The following is a 24,038-nucleotide window of genomic DNA, read 5'->3' on the forward strand; positions in this document are numbered from 1 at the left end:
GAAATTGAAACTCTAGTCTCCCCAGATCTGTTTGATTTGGCAATTCCTAATCGCGATCATTCATTTAATAAAAAAAGTAGCGGGAAATGGGCTACCTGCAAAAACCGAGTTCTCACATTTGCTGATAAAAAAATACATTTTCATTTAACTACTAAATTGTTATCACATTACAAATGAAATTATTCTGAGCATAATCGATACTGGAATGTAAACTTGTACAAAAACTGCCTAATTTAGTGGAGTAGCTATTTCGTCACACAAAAACTAACAATTAAAACGTTTTTCATCGTTTTTTTCAATTTGACTGGACCATTGATCACAGTTTTAATAAATGGTAGTTTGGCTCAAAGTTCTCACAAGAATTTTACTGGAGATAAAAACCCAAGTCAAATTTATTTCACTTTTAAGTGACTAGGCTTCGAAGATGTTTTAAATTACTTAGAAAGAAAGATATATGTATAAGTAACTAATTAATTAAAGCCGCAAATGCTTTAAAGGAAAGCTAAAACATATCAGTCATTCGATTTTATAAACGTGTTCAAATACATTTCACAAAAAATAAATATTTTTTAAGTACAATATCTTTAATACTGTCCAACAATTGAATTTGAAATAAATATTCTCGTAACCAATAACTTAGTTTGAGTAGTTGTTTTCTACAGAATACTTTTGAAATACACAGAACTTTCTGTCATATTTAACACACGACCAGTACTTTTGTGAATACTGTGGGTATAGCAGACTCATCTTTTTTTTACACCATTAAATTATTTTATCGTATTATAAGCATTTTGGCAAGAGCATTGCGTGTGATTTGTCGTTTCAAATTGGTGTTTGCTAAATTTGCTGCCGATATGGTTTGCAAAAACTGTTACGTTAAAAGAATCCGATTTTGCAACTTTACAAACTTGGCCTTGGCGGCAACAACCAGATCCTTCGTCACATCTGAAACAAACATTCAGTTATTTAAAAAAGGAAACCCAAATTGAAATTGTTGACGCCACCCGGCACCTCCACCAAATCTGATGGTGGTAGAAAAAATGCGTAAATGTTTAATTTTTGTGTTTTAAAAATTTACATCAATTTTCCATCTACTATTGTTTTCTAATTAAAATTTTGTGTTGCGCAACATTACAATGTTTTTTTGATTGTGGTAACAAATGTTCTTAATTAGCCGTTTTCATATTATATTTATACTGTCCTTCACAAAAAATGTTGATAAAGAAACTTTCATTGCGATTACAACGAATTTGATATAATACGTCTAAATTTAGAAAAATAAACACAAATATTGGAGAAAATGACTAAGAGAAGAAACCAAGCACAAGAGAATTGGTTTAATAGACCAATTTAATTCAGCGGTGTGCCAAAAATCACTGAATTACAAAAGTTATTTCGTAAAAAATATTCGGTGAGGTCACGGTGACCCAGTAAAATTAAAATTTATATCAGTTCACGTTTATGTAGAAATCATTGAATTTGTACAACAAAATATAACTGATTCTTTTCCTGTGCATCTCTTCTTGGAAAACATGTAAATCAATAACTGTTTCCACATCAAAAGTAAGATAGATCCCAATAAAAAATGCAAATAATAATTGTTAAATAGTTGAGCAAATACGGTACTGATAAATCTGGAACGCCGATTTATGAGCCGCCAAATTGGTCTATAAAATCACTTACCTGTGTAAAACTATCATGTTGGGTATTACGTTATCAACTTGAACGTCTTTAATTCCTTTCGCTTCTAAAAACTTCTTGTATTCTTCAATTACCAGCACCGATCTCGGTTGAGGAAACTCGCACTTGAAATCTTTCAAACACGAGTAATGTGTATAATCTAAGAACTTTGTCACTGTGGTTCCTTTAACGTTAAAAATCACAATCACTAACAGCAATTGTCTAAGCACAACGTAGAACATATTTAACACAGTTTTTGGCTTCTACATCTAAAATACCAACGATTTTTTTCTTTATTTTTAGTGGCACTTGTGGATTATCGCGGTGTACAATTTTAGACTGTCTACCACTACAAGATCGTCTGTTTAATACATTTTATCAGCGTGATTTCAAATCGGTACTGTCTTATTTGCTTCTTGGAGACTCGCCACACTGTCTTTTTTATCACGACTGATTTCTGACGTAAGCGTGCATTAATAATAGAAGAATTTTTGTAAATTTGCATGCGGTTTGAGAGTTATTAATTATCCTTTTAGTCATCGAAGCTGTAAGCAAACCACTAATGTCTTATAATTACTAACGGTAATGTGGGAAAGTAATATCTGCTAAGATTTCGTTAATATACAAAACAGGAGACAATTGAGACAATGCAAATATATTTGACTGATATCAGATCTTGACCTTAGGACGGTAAACTTTTCCTCATCCAGTGACTAATTGTAAATTTACCTGGTCTACTCAGGTAGCAGTGTTTAACCGAGCTGGGGATACAGCGAATTAATAATAATTGATCAAAACTTGAATTTATTGACGAGAAACATGAATATGTTAAATTAACCTTTGCAGTAAACCGTGAACTGATAAATATATTTGTAAGATAATTTCTTTCTTCAATTAGTCGCTCAGTTGCAGGGTGGACCTAAAATAATCTAATTTTGTAAATTTTGTTAATTTTAGTCTTTTTTCAGTATTTTTTTGAACCACAACACAACAAGTATTTAAAGAACATTATAATGAGCGTAGGCGATCTCTTCCTGTGCAAAAAAAACACCTCTAGTATTACTCACGCACTTAATACCATGCCATTAAAAAGAAAGGGAGATCCTCAAATATTTGCCAATATGATTCAGGACCATCATGCGGTTTTGGTTTTGTGGTATTTTTTGCTTTTGACGGGAAAGACGGGCCAATGTAATGTGTTCATCTGAATGACATAAAAAAGAAGTATGTGATGTACAGACGTCGAAATGGAACACATGATAGAATACGGAAAATGAGGAACACGCGGCATGAGATGAGTCAGTAGACATATGTCATTTCGTCAATGAACTTGTAATAATAATAATTAATAACTGGTCACAACTGTTTGATATTCCGTATCTAAAATTGATAAATTTTTATTGTGTAATACACTGGCTGAAAGTGTATGATCATGTAGAAGGTCCTAACTTTTGTTTACGCGTCGGTAGGTGTGTTATCTTTCGATTTCATAATTTCAATTTTTTAATTATGAATTGTGTCTAATACTTTAGTTAATTTTTTACTAATTATCAAATATATGAGGTCAGAATTTCCTTAATTATGGTTTATGTGCGGCAAAAGGATTAGTTGAATGGAGTTCTATAAAATTATTCCAAAAATGACATATTCACAGAACTGAAAAGTTTCATTTTGTTATAAAATGTAGCAAAAGAGCCGACTTTATCTTAACATGGTTTAAGATTCAAATCACAATAAAGTGAGGAATTATTTTTCAAAACTCAATACATCCACTTTATTATTTTTTAGAGGAAATTAAAAAAATCGATAGTATGTTCAACTTTGTTCAAACTTTCCTTAACTATTTTGACATATCGAAGTTATAGCGTTTTTGCAAAAGGTTTTTCACTGAGTAAAAAATATTCATTGTTAAATTTATCCAAAAGAATCCCACTTTCGCATCAAACCTAACTGCGGTCAAAATAGGATTTTTTGAGTTTTGAAAAATAACTCTGTCAACTGTATGTATTATTTGGATTTACATTAATACTGGAGCAAGTTTCGTAACAAAGTTGCGGTTTTGCTAACAGAAATATTTTCCATTTGTAAATGGAACATGTAAATTTAAATGCTGATATAAACGTTTACACATATACCCTTAAAAATATTTTAAAACTTGATTTAGAGTAGTGATTCAGCTCAATATAAAATCTTCAATTTCTAAATTACATAGCTCGGATCACTTTGCATATGTGTCACCTAATAGTTATATTTGTTACGCGTTTGTATATCAATGACGTCAAAAACTGAGGCACTTCCTTCATTACGTTATTATTAATGCATGCGATATAGAAATGAACGTTATAAAAATAAACTTCAATTTTCGAGCTGAGGTTTCCTCTCTACACCTACTATGAAGTTTCAAAGTCCAAACCGGAATTTAACACTTACAATTTCCGGTGTTTTAATTAAGCGTTCACACTGTTTTGTGGTTGTATTTTATTTTAAAAACATACCTTAAATGGGATTTGTTTGGGTTCTATTATTTTCCCCTTTTACGTCAGTTCTTGGATCTGGACGATTTTTCATTAATCACTAAAAACCGCACTGAAATCGGAGTGCACTAGTAATTACTAATTAAATATGTCAATATAATATTGTTTTCACTCGACCGGGAATAAAAATCGATCCATTTACTCGTTTTTCAAAATATAATGGTAGTTTCATATGCCCAACAGAATAAAGTAGTACTTTATTAATAAATTAATAATAATTAATAAAGTAAGTAGTACTTTATTTCCTCTCGCACTTTGTTCCCTTATTGTTGCTAGGACAACGTATGTTCAAATTGCTTGATTACTTTTCAATTTGAGCTTTGAAGTTATTTTTTTACAAAAAAACAAGAAGAGGGGGAAAATTTTGTATTTATTCATTTCTGGAACATTCTAAATCCCTCGATTGAAGATACTCGCTCCCTGCGGTCACTCAGGAATCACTTACGATCTCGGGATTAATATGAAGGTTTATTTAAATAAAGTGGTCCAAGAGGTATAAGGCTATATAGCCTCAATAAAAGTTGTTGACCGCGAATTACCGTCCCTTTTGTACCCTTATCGGCAAGCGCGTGCCCCTACAATAAATCATGGTTTGCGTGAACTTACCAGGACCGGCTTTAAAATATTTTGGTAATAATAAAATTATAAAGCACGTTTCATCCAAGTAAATTATAGGTCTTCCTTCGGATCTAAATCTTCTAATGTCCAGAATGTATTCAAAACGTAGTTTTTTTAGCCGAGGACTCTCCATTATGGAGGCTCTTTGATTAATGACTTTATAAAAAAAGCCAATACTTCTTAAATAAAGCCTAAGTGTTTCCGCAGAGCATTCGATTGGAAAGTCTTTTTCCTTCATCACTTGCATAACTCTTTCTGTAGTTGGAATAATATTCTTTTTATAGGAATCGTAAATAATTTCCTTTATTTCTACTCCTATATTTTCATCAAATTTACGAAATTTCGTGAATAAGCGTTCTTTCCTTGGTCTGCCATTGTTTTTTATTATGTTTTGCACCGTCGAATATGGCACCTGCGTAAGTTCACTGGTAACTTTAACCGGAGCGGCACATTCTTTAGCAATGAGTCCTTGATAAACATTAAAAATAATTCGTTTCTCGCCTTCTGAAAGATGATGACGGTTATTGGAGACTGTTTCAACCTCGTCTTCCACAACGATCGCATTATGGATCTGAATTTCTGGAGCAAATGAACTTCCAGCGATTTCCCATGGACGAAACATTCCAAAAATTCGATTTACAAACTAAAGAGAAAAGGATTTGTAGCGTCAATTGTCTTAAAAAAAACAAACCTTACCTTGTCTAAAAACGAATACGAAAACACTGTTTAATTTTAAAAATCAGTGGCAAACGAAGAAAAACTCAGCGAAATATTTAGCATGTACTGCACACAGCGACGTTACCAAATGTAATGATAAGGTAATGATAGTTTAAGGGCGGAATGGTTAAACAACAACAGATTTTGAAATAGTGGTAGGGCTTTCTGAGAAGGTCGCTGGTAAATTAAAAACCAATTAAGTCAACAAAATTTCTAATCCCCAGTAATGAGAAGCAGATACACGCAGATGATGGGACTAGTAGTTATCGGGTGTAATTAAAGACCTTTGTTTGAAAATGCCTAATGTATACCAGTGGTTTCAAGGAGTTTTTACACATTTTTTAAATTTCGTGTTTGCAATTTGAAAAAATCAAAATATCAAAATTATATCAAATATGTGTTAGGTTTGTTTTTAATCCTTTACCTACCTGTCACCCTCTGCAAAACATAGCCAGAGCTCAATTTACCTGTTCTTATTACAGAGGGACCAGGATTTATTTAGTAAGCTAAATTTACGAACATCGTTTCTTGTACTTACTTTCTACCTGAGTTTTGACAATGGCTGTTTTTATGAAATCAAATGAAATAGCAGGTATTTAATCATTTATTACTTAAAAAAAAAATTAATAATCTCGTTACAAGTTTGATATAATGTACGCACAAGTTTCGATGATTTCTAAATAGTATTAAGTCCGGAACTGGTCAAAGTGACAAAAATAAACGCTGTGGTGCAACCAGATGGTTTACAACTCTGGGATGTTTTCTATTGTAAGCCAGTTAACTTTTACACAATGGGAGAATTTTACTGCCACCATATAGCCTTATATAGTTCAGCCACGTTCGTCTGAGCCACCATAAAATCATAAACATTTGCGGGCGACCGCAACGGGACAGCTCGTGGTATTTTTAGATTTACGATGACGACCAGACAGCTGGCCTGTTTGGGGATGATTCTTATATTGCAGGGTGCTTTGGTAAATAAAGATCAGGTAGATATTTTAAATATTTGCAGATTGGGTTGTAATAAAAATTCTGTATTATACAAATGAAAATTTAATCCTCCACCTCGTTTTCGCTATCGTCACTTTCATCGTTTACATGTACAATAATTTCAGGAAATTGTGCTTCTGACAGATAACTATTTTCTATATTAACAATATGGTTGACGCAACTTTTCCAAAGTAAACTATCTAATTTTTTACATTTGGCCCTAATTAGGTCAACGAACTAAGTAAAGTTGTAACGCAAAGATACGAAAATGTAAAAGTTTAGTGGGGGATAGCACCCCGAATTAATTTGAATGTAACGAGCATTTCCACCACTGATTTAACTTTCATTCCCTAGTATTTTTTTAAATGACATTTAACGGTCCTTAATTATCTACTTTGGGTTTATGTATGTACCTGAACATCTCGGTACCTTATAAGCATAAGAGTCAATCTCAAATTTTTGTCAAAAATGAGTTAAATAACGTTATTTATTACTCTTTACGTTTTCTTTAAGACAGAGAAAAATAATCCCCATTAGATAAAAAACAAACGATTTTAGGTTTCTATAATAAAGGAACTAAGCTACCGCATCATGTTAGAAGCTTAAAGCCAACTCTTTGGAGTTTTTTTTACTCAACTGCTCCAAATTTATTCAAGGTAATGCAACCATGTTGTTAATATAAAAAATAGTTATCTGTCAGAAGCACAATTTCCTGAAATTATTGTACATGTAAACGATGAAAGTGACGATAGCGAAAGCGAGGTGGAGGATTAAATTTTCATTTGTACAGGGTCCGGCAACACTTGTGTCCACCCCCAAAATAGTCTTTAATTTTAAAGTTACAATTTTGAAAATTTGCACGCGCGCATAGTTGACAAAGGTCTAGAAGCTGACGCAAAAATTTGTCTTTTATCACGGTTTGGTTGGCGTCGCGACGCCTAAGAAGTATAATTTTTAGCGACTTTTGAGTTTTTGCGGAAATATTCGCGAATTCAATTTTTTTTCAACATAACAGTGATATAATATTTGAGTTTTTATTTTAAATCTAATGCAAATTGTCTTCAAAATTTGCGAAAAAAACGCTGTTTTATCAAGTTAGTTTTTAAAATTATGACAGCGCAGTGGCAAACTACGTTTACACCAAAATTTCACAAGTCACTTTATTCACTTTTACAAAGGTTAATTTTGATTAACACGGGCATGTTGCACTTTATGAACACCAGAAATCGTTAATTAACATCGACAAAGCGACAATTTCACTAATTAAGACTTTTGTTACAATCTAAAGCGGGCCAAAGGACAGATGTCATTTGTGACACAAGATGTTGACAGATGGGTGTAAACGTAGTTCCCAACTTTGACGTAATGAAATTGAAAACTAACTTGATAAAACAGCATTTTTTTCTCAAATTTTGAAGACAATTTGCATTGAATCTAAAATAACAACTGAGATATTTTTAACACATTTATATTCAAAAAAAATTAAATTAGGGGTTGATATCACAAACCCTTACAATTAAATAAAAATTACATTTTTAAGGCGTCGCGACGCCAAAACTATTGGTGATAAAAAACAAATTTTTGCGTCAGCTTCTAGAGCTTTGTCAACTGTGAGCGTATGCAAATTTTCAAAATTTTATCTTTAAAATTAAAGACGATTTTGGGGGTGGACACAAGTGTTGCCGGACCCTGTATAATACAGAATTTTTATTACAACCCAATCTGCAAATATTTAAAATATCTACCTGATCTTTATTTACCAAAGCACCCTGCAATATAAGAATCATCCCCAAACAGGCCAGCTGTCTGGTCGTCATCGTAAATCTGAAAATACCACGAGCTGTCCCGTTGCGGTCGCCCGCAAATGTTTATGATTTTATGGTGGCTCAGACGAACGTGGCTGAACTATACCTTTTGGACCACTTTAACTATTTCCAGCAAATTTTAGAAGGAAAAAATGAATTTTAAATTTTGCGCTCTGAAGTTGTAGAATATAGTTGCATTTTCATTTTTTTTTGTCAAAAATATAAAATGCGAAATGGAAATGTAAAATTTGTTGTGAAAAATTAACGGTACGCATATGTACGAATTCATTTAGCAGAGCTTTGAGTACTAAATATAAAACAAAAATGAGATTTGGCGTCTGTTAATTATTCTGTTTGGGTTCATTGTTTGCTTGAGTTGCTTGCATAAGAATTGTATTCAGCCCAATATTGACTTTTTTAAATATCGATGGTACCGGAGCGCTGATGGGATATAAGTAAAACGCAGGACTGATTGTAAAATTAAAAATTTCTCCAAAACTAACAGAACTCGTCTCTTCAAATCTCGTTCTTCCAATTTCTTTCAGGCCTGTCGGTCGAATGGAGTAATTTAAAATCTACGGAAATCATGCACATTTTTAGGTGTTTGCTTCGAAGCTACAAAACAAACACACTAAAATAGTGTTAGATAACAGCACTGGTAAAGTCAAGGATCGGGGTAAAGTCTTCTTCAAAATTTATTACTCGCTCGCGCTAAAAGAGCTGCATAGTTACAAATTTGCAATCGAGCGTGGTGTTCCCAGAATTAGTCATCGATTCATTATAAATATAACACCAACCAATTCGTACACTTCATTTCATTCATAACAATCGTTGTTCAATATGGCACAAATTCAAAATTCAACATGCCTATTTTTAACACTTCTTTTATTAAACACCGGCAATTCTAACATGTACAAGAAGTGGGAGAATCATTTAGTTCATATTAATAAATTTAATTGTGGAAAACCACAACCAAGGACTGTACTGGCTCACAAACTTTTGGATGAATCCCATGTAAAATCTGCACAGGTAATTGCGTTAATTTATTGTTCTTGTAACTGATAACTTATTATTTCAGAGAATAATTCCGTTTTCAACCGTGTTAAATAGGTGTGGGCAGTCTGGTTATTGTCAATCGGATAAATGTTCACCGATAAAGAAGAAAACGGTGAATTTAGTGTTTTTTGTAAGGAATTTCGATAATTCTAAACATTACATCAGGATAACGGCACTGAATCACACAATGTGTGGATGTAAATACAGAGAATACGGAAAAATAAATTAGTGGCTAAAATGTGATAAGTGCTTTATAATGTTCTGTGATATTTCATTGCCTGTTCTGTTTTTGTATTTTGTTAATAAAGACACCATTTTATATATTATAGTATTTTTCAAACAGGAATCTGTGAAACAATGCAATTTGAGATAAATTTAGACTCGTGTTTTGATACACGTTAATTAAGGTTATCAGAAGTAAAAATGAAAATAAACGAAAATAAACCAGATAATTTTAACATTAATAAAAATTTTTAATTAGACATTCTTGTGTATTAAAAACAATCAGAATGTCTCAAAAGAAAACCTATAGCACGAATCAAAATCTCACTGAAAATAAAATTTGTAGTATACAGAATCCGGCAACACATGTGGCCATCCCAAAATCGTCTTAAATTTTAAAGATAAATATTTAAAGATTCACGTGGGTTTAACAGTTGTCCAAGATCTAGGATCTGACTCAAAAATTTAGTTTTTATCACCTATAGTTTTGGCGTCGCGACCCGTTATAAATGTAATTCTAAGCTTCCCGCAAATTGTAAAAAATTGTGCAACAAAATCGCCCAAAGACAAAACGACAGGTTTCATCATGCGATCTACAAACAGAATACTTAATACTGTATAAAAATACGTAATAAGGAGAATGACGTGTAATCTATAATGATTTATCCACTCGTGGTCATCGAAAAAATTCTTGTTTCAGTACAAAACTAATTATTTATATAACGCGTTCTTAAATTATATAATATTAATAAAAATAACACTATAAATAGCTAATCAATTAATTACATAATTTAGAATTTGTAATGACTTACTCTACCATAGCACTGACCTACCGCAAAATTCTTGATTGCGCCATGTGATAATTCTTTGGGACAAGTTCAACTGTGTGGTGTTTCCCGAAGAGCATGTTAGTCATCACTTTCAAAGCTATAAATGCTCTCCTTCGCAACGTTCATTCACAGTTCTTACTACATATCCACACACCCAAAGTTGGAAAAATGGAGGTGCTAAAAATTTCAGTATTTGTACTTCTCAGTATTGCCATAACTAACGCAAACCAAGTAGCCGAATGGAAAAAACACACCTCCAGAGTGACAAAATTTTCCTGCAACCACCCACAACCGCGCAGTATAACTTTGAGTGAACTCCCGGAGTCTTCAGAAAAAGATGTGCTCAACACTGCAAGAGTGAGTAGTTTGATATTTTCATTTTAATTGATTTTATAATAATTATTTTTTATTCCAGCATGTATTGCCGCAATCGACTGTTCTTCATCGTTGTGAATCTGCCGGTTGTTGCCCGCCGAATAAAACGTGCTCTCCTGCAGAAATCAAAGATGTGAAATTGGTGTTCGTGGTCCTTGCAGAATCCGGAAGGCATAACAAACATTATGTCGAAATAAACGCAAAAAATCACACTAGATGTGTTTGTGATGTATTCAAGGATAGTCCGAAATAGCGTTTTTTGTATTTTTAAAACAATTTATTTATTTCAATTTCTTTCAAAGCAGTCTGTGATATAATTTAAGTAACACGTGTTAACAGTATTGTGCCAATAAATTTTTTTACGCTTTTTTCTTCTTATCATTTCTAGTTAAATACCTATCGCATGTATTTAGTTGTTTTCCGTTTAGATTTAAAGTTTTATTGATTTAAACGGAGGTCAAAAGCAACGAAAAATACGCATTTTATGATGACTGTAATGGCCTTTGACAATGTCTGCAATGTCTTGCTATTAAAATTGGTATTTTTAAAGCACCTACAGTTTCGGAAAAATTGATCGGAAAACTTATGAATTTATATTAACTGACGCAAGTACCCAATTTTAATAATGTAACGATAAAACTTGTCTATTCCTGTTTTGTCTTATGTTAATATCTCTTGTATTGGCATAAAATATTGATATTCGTCAATTAGCATAATTTAGTGGGACATTATAAGATTTCCTTTTTTTCTTCTACTTCACAGTACTAAATTATGCGTTAAACTACATTACAATAAAGTTCTTCCCGCTTAAACGGCTGGGAAATACTCGCAAAATGAGACTGCAATTAAAGACAGTTTAAAGTTCGGTGATGTGGATTTCCCGGTCAAGACGTTGTCGTCGGCGCGACTTTAAAATATGTACATATGTAGAAATACTTCCGTAATATATGTAATTAATCAACACATTATTCTTTAGCATACTTAAGTAATTATAAATTAGTAGCTATTTTTAGAAGAGAAATTGAAAGTGAGTAAAATCACGTGGAAATTCCTCAAACGGTCCAAGAGAAAATCTGTGGTCATGGTCAGGAAGGAAATGAATGGTCAGATTATGAGTGTGGGAAGTTACACATGGTTTATACAAACGTAGGAATTTGTGGTTTTATTTTAGGCACTGACACTTTCATTCTTAAGTGGTTCAGTTATTACTGTTTGATGAGTCACAATTATTGAATTATTGTTTTGAAAAGTTGGTTAGCGGGGTAAGAATATAAAATTAAATAATAATATCTTTTTTTTTGGTCAGATTTCTTTATATTATGCACTTCTTATCAAGAATCTTGGATAATCCCAAAGAATACGAGAAAATTTTGAACACTCTAGGCTATCATAGAGTTTCTTATGCAGCATGAACTCATTAGTTGCATTTGATTTAAACCAGTTTTCTTCTGCAAACCTGTAAAATATGGAAATCCCGGAATTAAATGAACCGATCAATTATATTGTGTTTCCATAACGAAAATAGTTACCACGTTACCCTCCCAACCGATCTTTCCAGTTTGATCAATTGAACAAACTTCAATTAAAATTTCGTGGCACCTCCAAGAAAATGTCTGTGGTAACTTACGAAAAACCGATTCAACACATCGGTTTAGCCGACTGGCACGCTAAACAATGGCAAAACCAACAAACCAACGACACCAGAAGATCAGACGCCTTCAACTTAAGACACGAATCTCGACAGTTACGAAATGAGACCAAAATTCGTACAGAATGGGATACTTATCACAACAACGTCCGCTTAGCTGATCGCATCACAGAACTAGATAGATGGAGAGATGTATTAACATCTTGTTTGAAACGGGTGGATAAAGAAATCGCGTCTTTGAAAGATGAGAAGTTTTCAACTGAACGAGAACTCGATGCTTTAGGAATACCTCTAAATGTGGTATCTGAATGTATTTCGATGAGAGACAACAGATTAGGAGCTGAATTAACGTATGATGATGGAGACACGGAGCTCAAAAGAGTAAGTTCACCAACTTCACCAACTTGTTAACTTTGTTGTACTTACAGGAGCTGTGCGTCGTTGAAGCGGTAAAGAAACTGCTAGTAGAGCGTTGTCAAGCAGCTTGGGAGAAACTCAACAAACTAGAAGAACTGCGGTTCAAGCTACGCTTGGAACTCAACGACAAAACTGAAGCTATCGAGATCGACAAAGACCAACTGACCCTAGATAAAAACTGTGCAAACATAAGCTTCAAGACAGATCCTCTAAGAATTGTGAAGAAGTAAGAAAACGTCACCTTCATTCTTTAGATTGAACCTTTTTTTTCAGTTCTATTCCGTACGAGGCTTGGCTAGAACACTCGACTCATGTGAAAATGCTAGCTGACAACGAACTTGCCGACACTCACAAGCTCCGCGAAGCTCTTTTCGTCGTCAGAGAACGAGCTCGCAATGATCTCAAAGCTCAAAGAGATCGCGTAGACTTTACTCTCAGAAAACGAATTTACGAAACTCAAAAAGCTCGAAACGAACTCGAATGGCAAATGTTGAAAATGCGTGAAGAAATGGACAAACTCCTCAAAGAAATTAAAACTTTAGACGACGCTCTGGCTGCCAAAACCGAAGCTTTAAAACAATGTGAGACTCGTCTAGAAAACAGAGCTTATAGGCCAGGTTTTGAACTAGCACGAGATGAAGTTGAAACAGGGCTCAAAAATGAGGTGTTACAGCTGAGACAGACAAGAAATGATTTGATAAATAAAATTAACTGTGCTAAGGCGACGTACAACGCTTTGGAAAATCAGCATGTTATTATTGATACTGATTTGGAGAACAAATCGCATTCTTTGATGACTGATATTAGATGCTTAGATATGAGAATTCGGTTGAGGACTGGAGAGTTTGCTGGACCTGCTACTGACACTGATAGGAATATTCAACTGACGAAAATGGAACAAGAAATACCGCCAACTTAAAGAGGAGAAAAAAGTTGTAGTGAAATTTTTAGTCATTTTAGAAATGTTAACTGATCTTTGCATGTCACATAAAGTACAAAAAATAAACAGTTTTTGATACGTGTTTTAATTATTTTTAAATTAATTGTATGTTACAATTTTTAGATCATTTTTGATCATTATTTCATGTTTTCGTATTATCTATAAACGCAAATTCACAACAATGCATATTAAAGGTAAATTGCTTTGTAGGTTTGAACTCAAGGCTTAATTCATTGTCTTGTTCCTAATTAAAAACAAACTCTGATAACAATTTAGATTGATAAGGAAGCGTCATATTTTATCGTTTTGAACAATAAAAGGTCACGATAGAAACCGTAAAAAATTCTATGAGCAATGTAAATTGAACGGTTAGAGGTTTCAATTTTTTTAAACAATTTAATGACTAAACTATGCCAAATTTCTGCGCTTTTTTTTGGAACAAACTTGCGATATAAAAACTCATTTTACGCAGAATTTCGCGCGGATTCCAATTATATGTATAGCCGCAAAATCAGTTTTCCCTACAAATCTTTGGGACACTGTATATTCAGATTTATTTTGCAACTCAACCTTGTGAAAACTCATTTATTTCATAATGTTACGTCATGGCAATAGTGCCACCAGAATATTTTTTCTTAGCTCAAGAAAAAAGTGATGTTAAGCGATTAGGAAATTTACGTAAGTACAAATTTGGGTCTCATTTTACGCAGAATTTTGCGTTGAATTCAAAAACATGATAATTTTTGAATTGTTGTCAACAAATAACCGAGTTATGGCCGTTTGAAATTTTGGTTTGTCGCCAGAGGGCCAAATTTTTGAAGATTCAAAACAATTCGTGTTCAATATCTCGGAAACTATTTCAGATATTGAGATGCGGTTTGCGCCATCGTTTTTCTCGCAGTTTTTTACATAAGAAATAGTTTTTTGATTTTTCTACAGTCGAAATTTGCAAATTTTCGCAAAAATTCATGACTAAAACTATGGCAAACTTTTGATATCGATATCTCGCTTATTTTTTAGAGTAAACTTAAGTTATTATACACCAGTGTACGCAGAATTTTACGCAAATTTCAAATCTGGGATTTAAATTTAGATCCGACAACAGATAACTGAGTTATGGCCGATCAAAATTTCGGAAAGTTGATTTTCATTTTTCCTTAATTTTCGTAATTTTTAAAGTTAAATATCTCGGAAACTATTTGAGATATTGAGATGCGGTTTGCGCCATTCTTTTTCTCGGCTCATTTTACGTTAGAAAATGTTTCCAAAAGCCCAAAATTTGATGGTCAATTTTTCGCGAAAAAAAAATCCCACTCAAACGATGAAAATTTTTCATTTTTTTTATTCTTGGCCATAACTCGTAAACTATTTGACCGATAGATCTCAAATTTGGCCAATAGATAGATTTTGAGCTTCTCTTTCGACCGATGTATAATTCAATGCTATTAAACGTCGTTGTCATTTTCAAAACAATGATTGAAAATCCCCCTAAAATGATGTTTCCAAAACAGTTTTTGGCCAATACCTCGTTTATTTATTAAGCAAACTCAACAAATTTGGGTCTCATTTTACGCAGAATTTTACGCTGCATTCAGAAACATGATGATTTTTCAATTTCAGGAATTACGACTTTTAAGTCGTGTTTTACCACTAAAACTCGATTGTTTAAAATAGAATGTAAATCAATTTTGTGGACCTATGACAGATAAGAAATATGCGGTTTTCTCTATCGTTTTTCTAGCACTATTGTTGCTAATCTTTCATAATTAGATTGAAATTTTTGAAACTAATGTAAAGTTGCAAAGTCTGTTTTGTCTACCCATCGTATATTTAGATTTATTTTGGAACTCGACCTTCTGAAAAATCGTTGTCATTCATTACCCTTGGTTATGGCATGGTAATAGCGCCACCTGATTAGGTACTTTTTGTTCGCTCAAGAAAAAAGTAATAGTTTTTGTTATAAGCAATTAGGAAATCACATATTAATGAAAACAGTTGTGTTTCGACTTTTGATAAAGACGGTCGTTTCAGAGATGCGTGCTACAGAGTGCTGGTCTGAGAAAATATTTTGTAAGGTAAAGTACTACCCTATATTCATTTATAGACGTTTTGGAGAGTTTTTAATTCAGAGAAACGTTAGGCGCGTTTGATTGTGCATTTTTTGGCTCGTTTCTATTAACAAAAGCAGTTTACTATACAGAGTGTTTATGCTTAGTAATAACTATACAGAGTGTTTATGCTTAGTAATAATCGGGTTTTAAGGGAAGATAGATACGTTTAAAATTAATAATGAAGCGTTGATTTCACTATGCATCAAAATTTAAACATTTGATTTTCGCTGGGGCGCAAGTGGTTTTGATTCTCATCAGGATTTTTAGCGAAAAGCAAATTTCAACAAAAGTTTATTCGTGTGATCTTTCTTTTTTTTAATTGAACTTGAAATTGGCCAGAATATTCTCGAATTTATCAGTGTTCTTATTCAACTTTTTTTCTGTCAAAAAAAACCTAATTGTTGTCGGTGGTTCGGTAACGCTCAACTTGTCTGCCCTTCAACTAATTACATAATTGCAGAAAGAAATTTATAGACCTAAAAGAATTCCAGCACGGTGGCGTGAGACCACTATGGAAAGTTTCTAGTAACACTTCAGTCAAATGAATCTTACCCATTCTCGCGATTAAAGTTGAGTTTTGAAATAAATTTAAAATTGCAAGATTTAATATTGGGCGACTAATTTAAAAAAAAATGATTCCGTCTAAATAAAAAATTTTCAAAATTCTAAGAGCCATGTTCATCATATCCAACAGTTAAACGCAGATCCTAGATAAACATTTGAATGAAAAAAATAAGTTTTTACGCGTTTGGAGCTTCGTTTAAAATCGACGTGCTTTAAAAATTGTTTAATCTGTTATTATTAAATCTGATTATTAGAAAGCAGGCCAAACACAACAAGTTTTTATTGTAATGAAACAGTTTTAACAAAAATTATGTGGTAGGTACTTTTCGGTAAATTTCTGATTGATTAGTTTCAATATTCCGACTTTTGAAAACGAGAGACAAAGTAATAATGAATTGCGATCTTTAAAATATAGCAATTCTCCGTAAGTTTTAGTCTTGTTTTTTAACGCAGAATACGTAATTGATTGGAGCTGCATTGTTCCTAATTAGTGAAAAGGAAGGTCAGTTACAAATAGATTCGGAGTGATTTGTTTAAAAAAAAAGAGTTAAATAATCGTTATCTAATAACGCTTGTAAAGCCATCATTTATTTAGTTGTGCTCTGAATTTTGAGTGAGAAAGACGTGCTACGGACTTTATTAATTAATTTTAGTGGGTTTTACTGATTTGCAGGACTTAAAGGTAGGACGGTGGTTTAAAAGTAAGCGTGTATTGTTTGTACATAAATATTCGATCCTTTTACTTAATACGTATTTATTTGTTGCAGATATCATCCTAACTTCGGAATTTTCATTCGAAATCTTGGAACATCTTGAAAAATGTAAGACGAAGGATTAAGGTAGGACAGTTTAGTTGCATCTTTCTAGTTCACTGTTCTTGTTACATTTTTGCATCATTTCTTCATTTACTAATTTTATCTTTTTTATACATTTTCTTAGTCTCATGTCTATTGAAATGAAATTCCTCCTTTCTATGATGTTTCTGCGTTTTGCCCTTTTACAACCTGAACTTCTATTTCCTCTCTTTCTTAATACTGGAAAAGTCTGTTCAGTTCTTTTATACCAACACAACAATGAACTTCTATTTCCTCTCTTTTTAATACTGGAAAATTCTGTCCAGTTCTTTTATACCAACACAACCATGAACTTCTATTTCCTCTCTTTCTTAATACTGGAAAAGTCTGTCCAGTTCTTTTATAGCAACACAACCATGAACTTCTATTTCCTCTCTTTCTTAATACTGGAAAAGTCTGTCCAGTTCTTTTATACCAACACAAACCAAGGGGAAACAAGTAGGTAGACAAAATTGGGGAAATAGATACACACACATTTTGCGTGAGTTTATGGAAACATCCATGTATGTTCTGTATTCTGCACATAATTTAACATCACTACACTTACTGCCACCTACCCTGTACACTTAAGCATACCAACACTAGTAAGGGGATCCACGTTCATCCACGTAGGCACACACATTTAGGAAATTAGGTACCTTTTGCGTGCGTCTATGGAAACATCCATGCATGTTCTGTAGCCGACACATTAGTTTTGTCAAGTTACGGCATTTACAGAGTCTTCTAAAGGTGTTCAGTTTGTGTGAGCTAATGATGCGACGGTGTCAATCCGATACCGACCAGCAGACGTCGGGTACGAATGACTTCATTTGCAGCTCTAAACTCTCAGAGCGCATTTAGTTGAAGCTGTATCTGCATATCTCCACGATTTGACTTTAGAGGGGGTGGATGAACCTTAAGGCGGGGGGACTTAGTTAGAAAGCCGAAGTAGAATGCCGGTCGCATCACATGCTAACCTAGAAACAGGGCCAATGTTAGTCATTCAATACCCCAGGCTCGGATTGTGTTATACCATAATGGTTGGAACGGAACTATTGAGGTATTTTGCTTTCATTTCTCCAACACTGGTTGGTCAGTATTCATTTGGCACCACCGAAAAACTGGCCTCGACTGGACAATTGGTAGCCGACAGACCTTAGTATGTGGGCGCGCGAGGAACGAACATCATGTTGAGGGGGACGAGGACAATGTAAAGACGGGAAACGGGAGCTAGCTGTCGTTTGAAAGCACAACTGCCCTTCGAATCAAAATTTACCATAGCGTTCAGAATAAGTTTAGAATCATTTAATGTAATTTATTTTTCAACACGGTTAACTAGAAATTGGTTTGAAAGTAAATGTCCGGTTAGTTTTGCTAGAAGGGTGGACACACTTTACGGGACACCTTGGTCAAGATGCTTACTCACGGGATAAACTTTTGTTTCGTTAAACATGGTGGACTTCCGGGAGCTGAGTTCATTTTGAATTCACCAATATCCCCTACGGTGTCTGTGTTCGCGAAAAAGGGGTGTATTTTGAGACCAAAACTGGGGGGAGAAACACCTGAATTTCATTCATTTTTTCTTGCCACTTTACACTTTTCAACTCCAACTTTGATGAGTCACTCTGCTCAACCACCCATTCATTCCCCATCTGAGCACTTTTTTTATTAAATTTTCCTCCATTAAACCATTTTACGACATTTCTAATTTTGTCATTTTATCTATTTCAATGTTCTCCTTTTTTTGTTATTAAAAAATAGGGGGAAAGTCACCCGAATTTCATTCATTTTTTCTTGCCACTTTACACTTTTCAACTCCAACTTGTGTCCTATTTGTTCAATCTTCGATGAGTCACTCTGCCCAACCACCCATTCATTCGCCATCTGAACACTATTTTTATTAAATTTTCCTCCATTCCACCTTTTTACGACGCTCCTAATTTTGTCATTTTATCTATTTCAATGTTCTCTTTTTTTCTTATTAAAAAATGGGGAGAGAGTCACCCGAATTTTATTCATTTTTTCTTGCCACTTTACACTTTTCAACTCCAACTGGTGTCCTATTTGTTCAATCTTTGTCACTTTGGCCAACCACCCATTCATCTGATCACTATTTTTATTAAAATTTCCTCCATTCCACCATTTTACGACGTTTCTAATTTTGTCATTTTATCTATTAATGTTCTCTTTTTTTCTTAATATTCCTCCTATTTTAATTTCACTATTAATTTCGAGTGCCGACATTTTTAGTGCGGGAGGATAGTTCAGTTCAGTTTCTGTAGCGTCTTAAAAATAAAATTAAAATCGTTTTTAAAACAAAGTGAGTGAGTGAGTGAGTGGTTCCTGATTCCTGATTCCTGATTCCTTGAGGGGGATGCAGTGGTAGGAGCCTGTCGATGCAGCTTCGGGATCAGGATTAAAGGGTAAGTTAACTGCTAACTTTAAAATGTCGGTTCAAATTTCTAATAAAATTTTTCTTGCAGTAAGTCCGTGTACGAAGATGATGGCAACGTTGGACCCAACAAGGTAGGATTTTTTCCTCCTGGGTGACGGGATTTGAACGACGATGGACCTCGCGATGCTGTTTCTCCTTCAGAGTTACGTTTGCATTTTTTCGCGGAGCTAAATTTAACTAAATAATTATAATAAACTCTTCGTAAATTCGGAACTTCCGCGATCGCGTCGCGTCACCTCCTAGCAAGAACCGTCGAAACCGCATCTTCCGCGGGTGTCAAAGTTAAACTTGAGTTTCGTAACACAGTGCCGAAGTAATTTTTAGTGCGCGAGATAATTTAGTGTCTTAAAAGTAATATTACAATCGTTTTTGAAACGAAGTGAGTGAGTGGTTCCTGGTTCCCACTTCCTAGAGGGGGATGCAGTGGCAGGAGCGCGACGATACTGCTTAGGAATCAGGATTAAAGGTAGGTCCGTGTACGAAGACGATGGCAACGTTGGATCCAACAAGGTAGGATTTTTTTTCCTTCTGGGTGACGGGATTTCAACGACGATGGACCTCGCGATGGCATGTTTTTTTTTACGAATTGTTCGCGGAGTGTAAGTGCGTTGTTTGACAAGTGGTAGTGGTAGTGACACTGTGTTAGTGTGTTAACATACAGGTAAGAGAAAATTATGTTTAGCTAAATGAATACAATTCTTTTTATAACTCTTCGTAAATTCGGAACTTCCGCGATCGCGTCGCGTCACCTCCTCGCAAGAACCGTCGAAACCGCGTCTTCCGCGAGTGTTAAAGTTAAAGTCGAGTTTCGCAACACAGTGCCGTAGTAATTTTTAGTGCGCGAGATAATTTAGTGTCTTAAAAGTAAAATTAAAATCGTTTTTAAAACAAAGTGAGTGAGTGGTTCCTGGTTCCCGGTTCCCGGTTCCTAGAGGGGGATGGTTGGAGCTTGCCGATATAGGGTTCAGGATTAAAGGTAGGTCCGTGTACGAAGACGATGGCGACGTTGGATCTCACAAGGTAGGATTTTTCTTTTATGGTGTTGGATGTTGCGTTTGCGGATTTTCGCGGAGTGTTAGTGTTCCCGTTTTGTTGCGCAGTGGTAGTGTTAGTGCTATGGTGTTAGTGTGTGTTAACATGCAGGTAAGAGATTATCAGTCGCCTAAATGTAAAACCAAGCATTGAAAACACCTTCGTAATTTATAAGCTTTTATTTTATTTATTATTAATAATTATTACTAATAAATAAAGTAAGAGCTTATAAGTTACGAAGGTGTATATATAGTATTATTATTTATATTTATTATTATATTATTATTAATTTTATTATCCATAATTTAAAAGTAAAAGCGCTAACAAAGCTTTTTCAATTGCTCTGAAAATTAGAATTGAATGCAGATGTCGACTTTTGCATTTAAGCGACTCGTACAATTAACAGTCGTTTTCACTTCTTGAAAACGAAATTGTTAGGTAAAAGACGATTATACCCAGGTAAGCATACCTTTTTATACCATTTTATCCCTTTTTAACACTTTTTTTTAGGTGTAACTCCGCCTGCAGCATCCTGGGGCCTGTTTCATAAAACTTACTGTGGTAACTTACAATTATTGCAAGTCGATGAGATTTGTGTTTGAACTAAAAATACCTTAGTAATTTATTATAGCAAGTTTTATGATACAAGCCCCCTGAGGTACTTTACGTATCTCTAAGGAGGCTGTTGCCGGTCCCAAGCCCGGAAAAAGGAGGAGGGTTTTTCAACAAATTTAGGAAGAAAATTCGAGGATGATTTCGCGGTTGGAAAAAAACTGGAAACTAGATGACAATGCACAGAAGAGTTACCAAGTATAGTTTCCGCAGCCAAATAGTGATTTTCTGACTTAATTGGGGTACTCACTACACAAAAGGTCTAAACCACCGCATTAGCTTATTCTTAAATCTTGTTATTTATGACCGGCCTCGGCAAAATTGGCCACCGGGTCGTCACTACTTGAAGGTGGTAGTGAGAAGGGACAACGTTAAGAAAACACGGTCACATTTTCTTTCTCTTCAGTTTCTTTGTCATCATTGTCATCATTATGAAGATTTCTGGAAAACTTTGATTTTTTACCAGGTTGTCTTTAATAGAACTTGGTATTTTTATCCTGTCTAAAATGGTCCATCGCTTTCTAAAAAGCAACCAGGCAGAATATCCAAATTGTTTGAAAATTTAAAATGCACGCTGAAAATGTCTTATTTTCCCAATCATCCATTGTTAACGCGCGTTTCGGTAGCAAGACTACACGTTTCCCCAAATCTTTATATTTAAACAACCCTGAGACGCCGATGAACCGGTGGTCAATTTTACCGAGGGCGGTCATAAATAACAAGATTTATGAATAAACTAATGCGATGGTTTAGACCTTTTGTGTAGTGAGTACCCCAATTAAGTCATAAAATCACTATTTGGCTGCGGAAACTGTACATCGAGATGACCAATTTTTTTTTAGGAATTCCTAAATTCACCTATTTATTCGGGGTATATGTAAGAGCACGATAAATATAAATAATAAATATATAAATATAAAGACCCCGACTGATTAGTTGTTAATCAACGACAAATTTAAATAACTGAGCGACAGAGTAGGAACGATGAAAAGAGGTGAATGTCAGACATTAATAATAATTTTAGCGACAAAAAAATACGTGCTCGACAATTAATGTTTTCAACGACTGTTAATATTTTCTCCGACAGAACAAACTTCACCTCGCAACAAGTAAATAAATTACCAGTCGTGCAATCTATTAAAATCGGCAAACTAACGTTTTGCGGTTCTTCGCGGAGTGTAAGTGAACCCGATTTTTTTGCGCAGTGGTAGTGTTAGTGCTGTTGTGCTAGTGTGTGTTAACATGCAGGCAAGAGACTATCAGTCACTTAAATGTAAGACCCGACATCTGCATATGACCCAAATTTGACACAGCAATTTAAATTTCATAATTAAATTTTGACAACACCTTCGTAATTTATAAGCTTTTATTTCATTTATTATTCAATAATAAATAAAATAAAAGCTTGCAAATTACGAATATATATAGTATATATATTATTATTATATATTTATTAATTTTATCTTTCTTTATTAAGCGCTAGAAAAGTTTTCTCGATTGCTCTGAGAATTCGGGTAGAATGCAGATGCCGGGTTTTGAATTTAAGCGACTCGTATAAGTAACTGTCGTTTTCACTACTCTAAAACAAAATTATAGGTACAAAACAATCATATCCAGGTAAGCATATCATTTTGTACCATTTTATTACTAACACTTTTTTTTTAGGTTTAACTCCGCCTGCAGCGTTCTGGAGCCTGTTTCATAAAATTTACTCTGATAAGGTTTGTGTTTGGACGAAAGACACCTTACTAATTTATCATAGTAAGTTTTATGATACAAGCCCCTTGTGGTACATTATTTACGTATCACTAAGAACGCTGTTGCCGGTCCCAAGCCCGGAAAAAGGAGGAGGGTTTTTCGGCTAATTTAGAAAGGAACCTGCCCATTGTAACACAGCTTTTGGGGATCTTTTCGCGGTTGGAGAAAAAGCTGGAAACACAGATGACAATGAACAGAAGAGTTTCCTAGGACAGACTCCACGATATCGACTTTTGTCTAAGTTTATGGACGCCAGTTTTGCCACGGAGGAATGAAGATGTTGGTCCAACAAGAAGACAATAAAGTCCCAAGTCTGATTGTTTAATTTTTAATCTATTTCTCAATGTGGATTAATTTATTATTATTTATGAAACTAATTCGTATTTTAACGACATTAAAATCCTTTTGAATGAGGCACCGGTGTTCTTAATTTCAAATTTGACAGTGAACTCTGTTGGTTTCAACTCGAAAACTGTCGTAATAAATTTGAGGCATTTTCGATGAGACAGAGTGAAGTTAGCTTCAAACTTAATTACCCAAGGTTGGTTTACCTGATGTACACCCAAGAATCTCCGATTTAGATAGGAGCTTTATTAATAATCGTAAAATGAGCACTCACACTTAAATTATGCTCTACAAATAAACTAGATATTGGCATAATTCGGTTCTTCAGTTTTTAGGGACTTTTTTCATAGTTAGTCATTATATTAATCGAAAGAGCCGTTCGAGATATATAAACTGACCCGCTATTAAGTTACAGTCAAGGGTATTTTTAGATGTGCTTCAGGTCATTTATTTGATCTTGTAGATCCTCCAGATTTTAACAGACGATGGGGTTTTG

At 34.1% G+C, this 24,038-nt stretch overlaps 3 protein-coding genes across 3 annotated transcripts; 2 read left to right on the forward strand and 1 right to left on the reverse strand.

Annotated features, from left to right (window-relative positions):
* Positions 1-9: 9 nt before the first annotated feature.
* On the reverse strand, positions 10-1,989 carry LOC148179353 (uncharacterized). Its single transcript, XM_088030674.1, has 2 exons — positions 1,684-1,989; positions 10-945 (listed from the first exon to the last, which is right to left on the reverse strand). The coding sequence occupies exons 1-2, from the start codon at positions 1,920-1,922 to the stop codon at positions 768-770; spliced, it is 417 nt and encodes a 138-aa protein (XP_087886800.1). The 5' UTR covers positions 1,923-1,989; the 3' UTR covers positions 10-767.
* Positions 1,990-10,586: 8,597 nt separating this feature from the next.
* LOC148179354 (uncharacterized) lies at positions 10,587-11,170 on the forward strand. The gene is made up of 2 exons (XM_088030793.1): positions 10,587-10,809; positions 10,868-11,170. Exons 1-2 carry the CDS (start codon positions 10,621-10,623, stop codon positions 11,078-11,080), a joined length of 402 nt encoding a protein of 133 aa, XP_087886919.1. The 5' UTR covers positions 10,587-10,620; the 3' UTR covers positions 11,081-11,170.
* Positions 11,171-12,436: 1,266 nt separating this feature from the next.
* Positions 12,437-13,811, forward strand: LOC148179355 (tektin-2). The gene is made up of 3 exons (XM_088030582.1): positions 12,437-12,856; positions 12,904-13,118; positions 13,166-13,811. Exons 1-3 carry the CDS (start codon positions 12,437-12,439, stop codon positions 13,809-13,811), a joined length of 1,281 nt encoding a protein of 426 aa, XP_087886708.1.
* The last annotated feature ends 10,227 nt before the right edge of the window (positions 13,812-24,038 follow it).

This window comes from Gnatocerus cornutus, chromosome 2, assembly GCF_029298725.1.
Source record: "Gnatocerus cornutus isolate USDA-ARS CGAHR chromosome 2, icGnaCorn1.1, whole genome shotgun sequence".
Lineage (NCBI taxonomy): Eukaryota > Metazoa > Arthropoda > Insecta > Coleoptera > Tenebrionidae > Gnatocerus > Gnatocerus cornutus.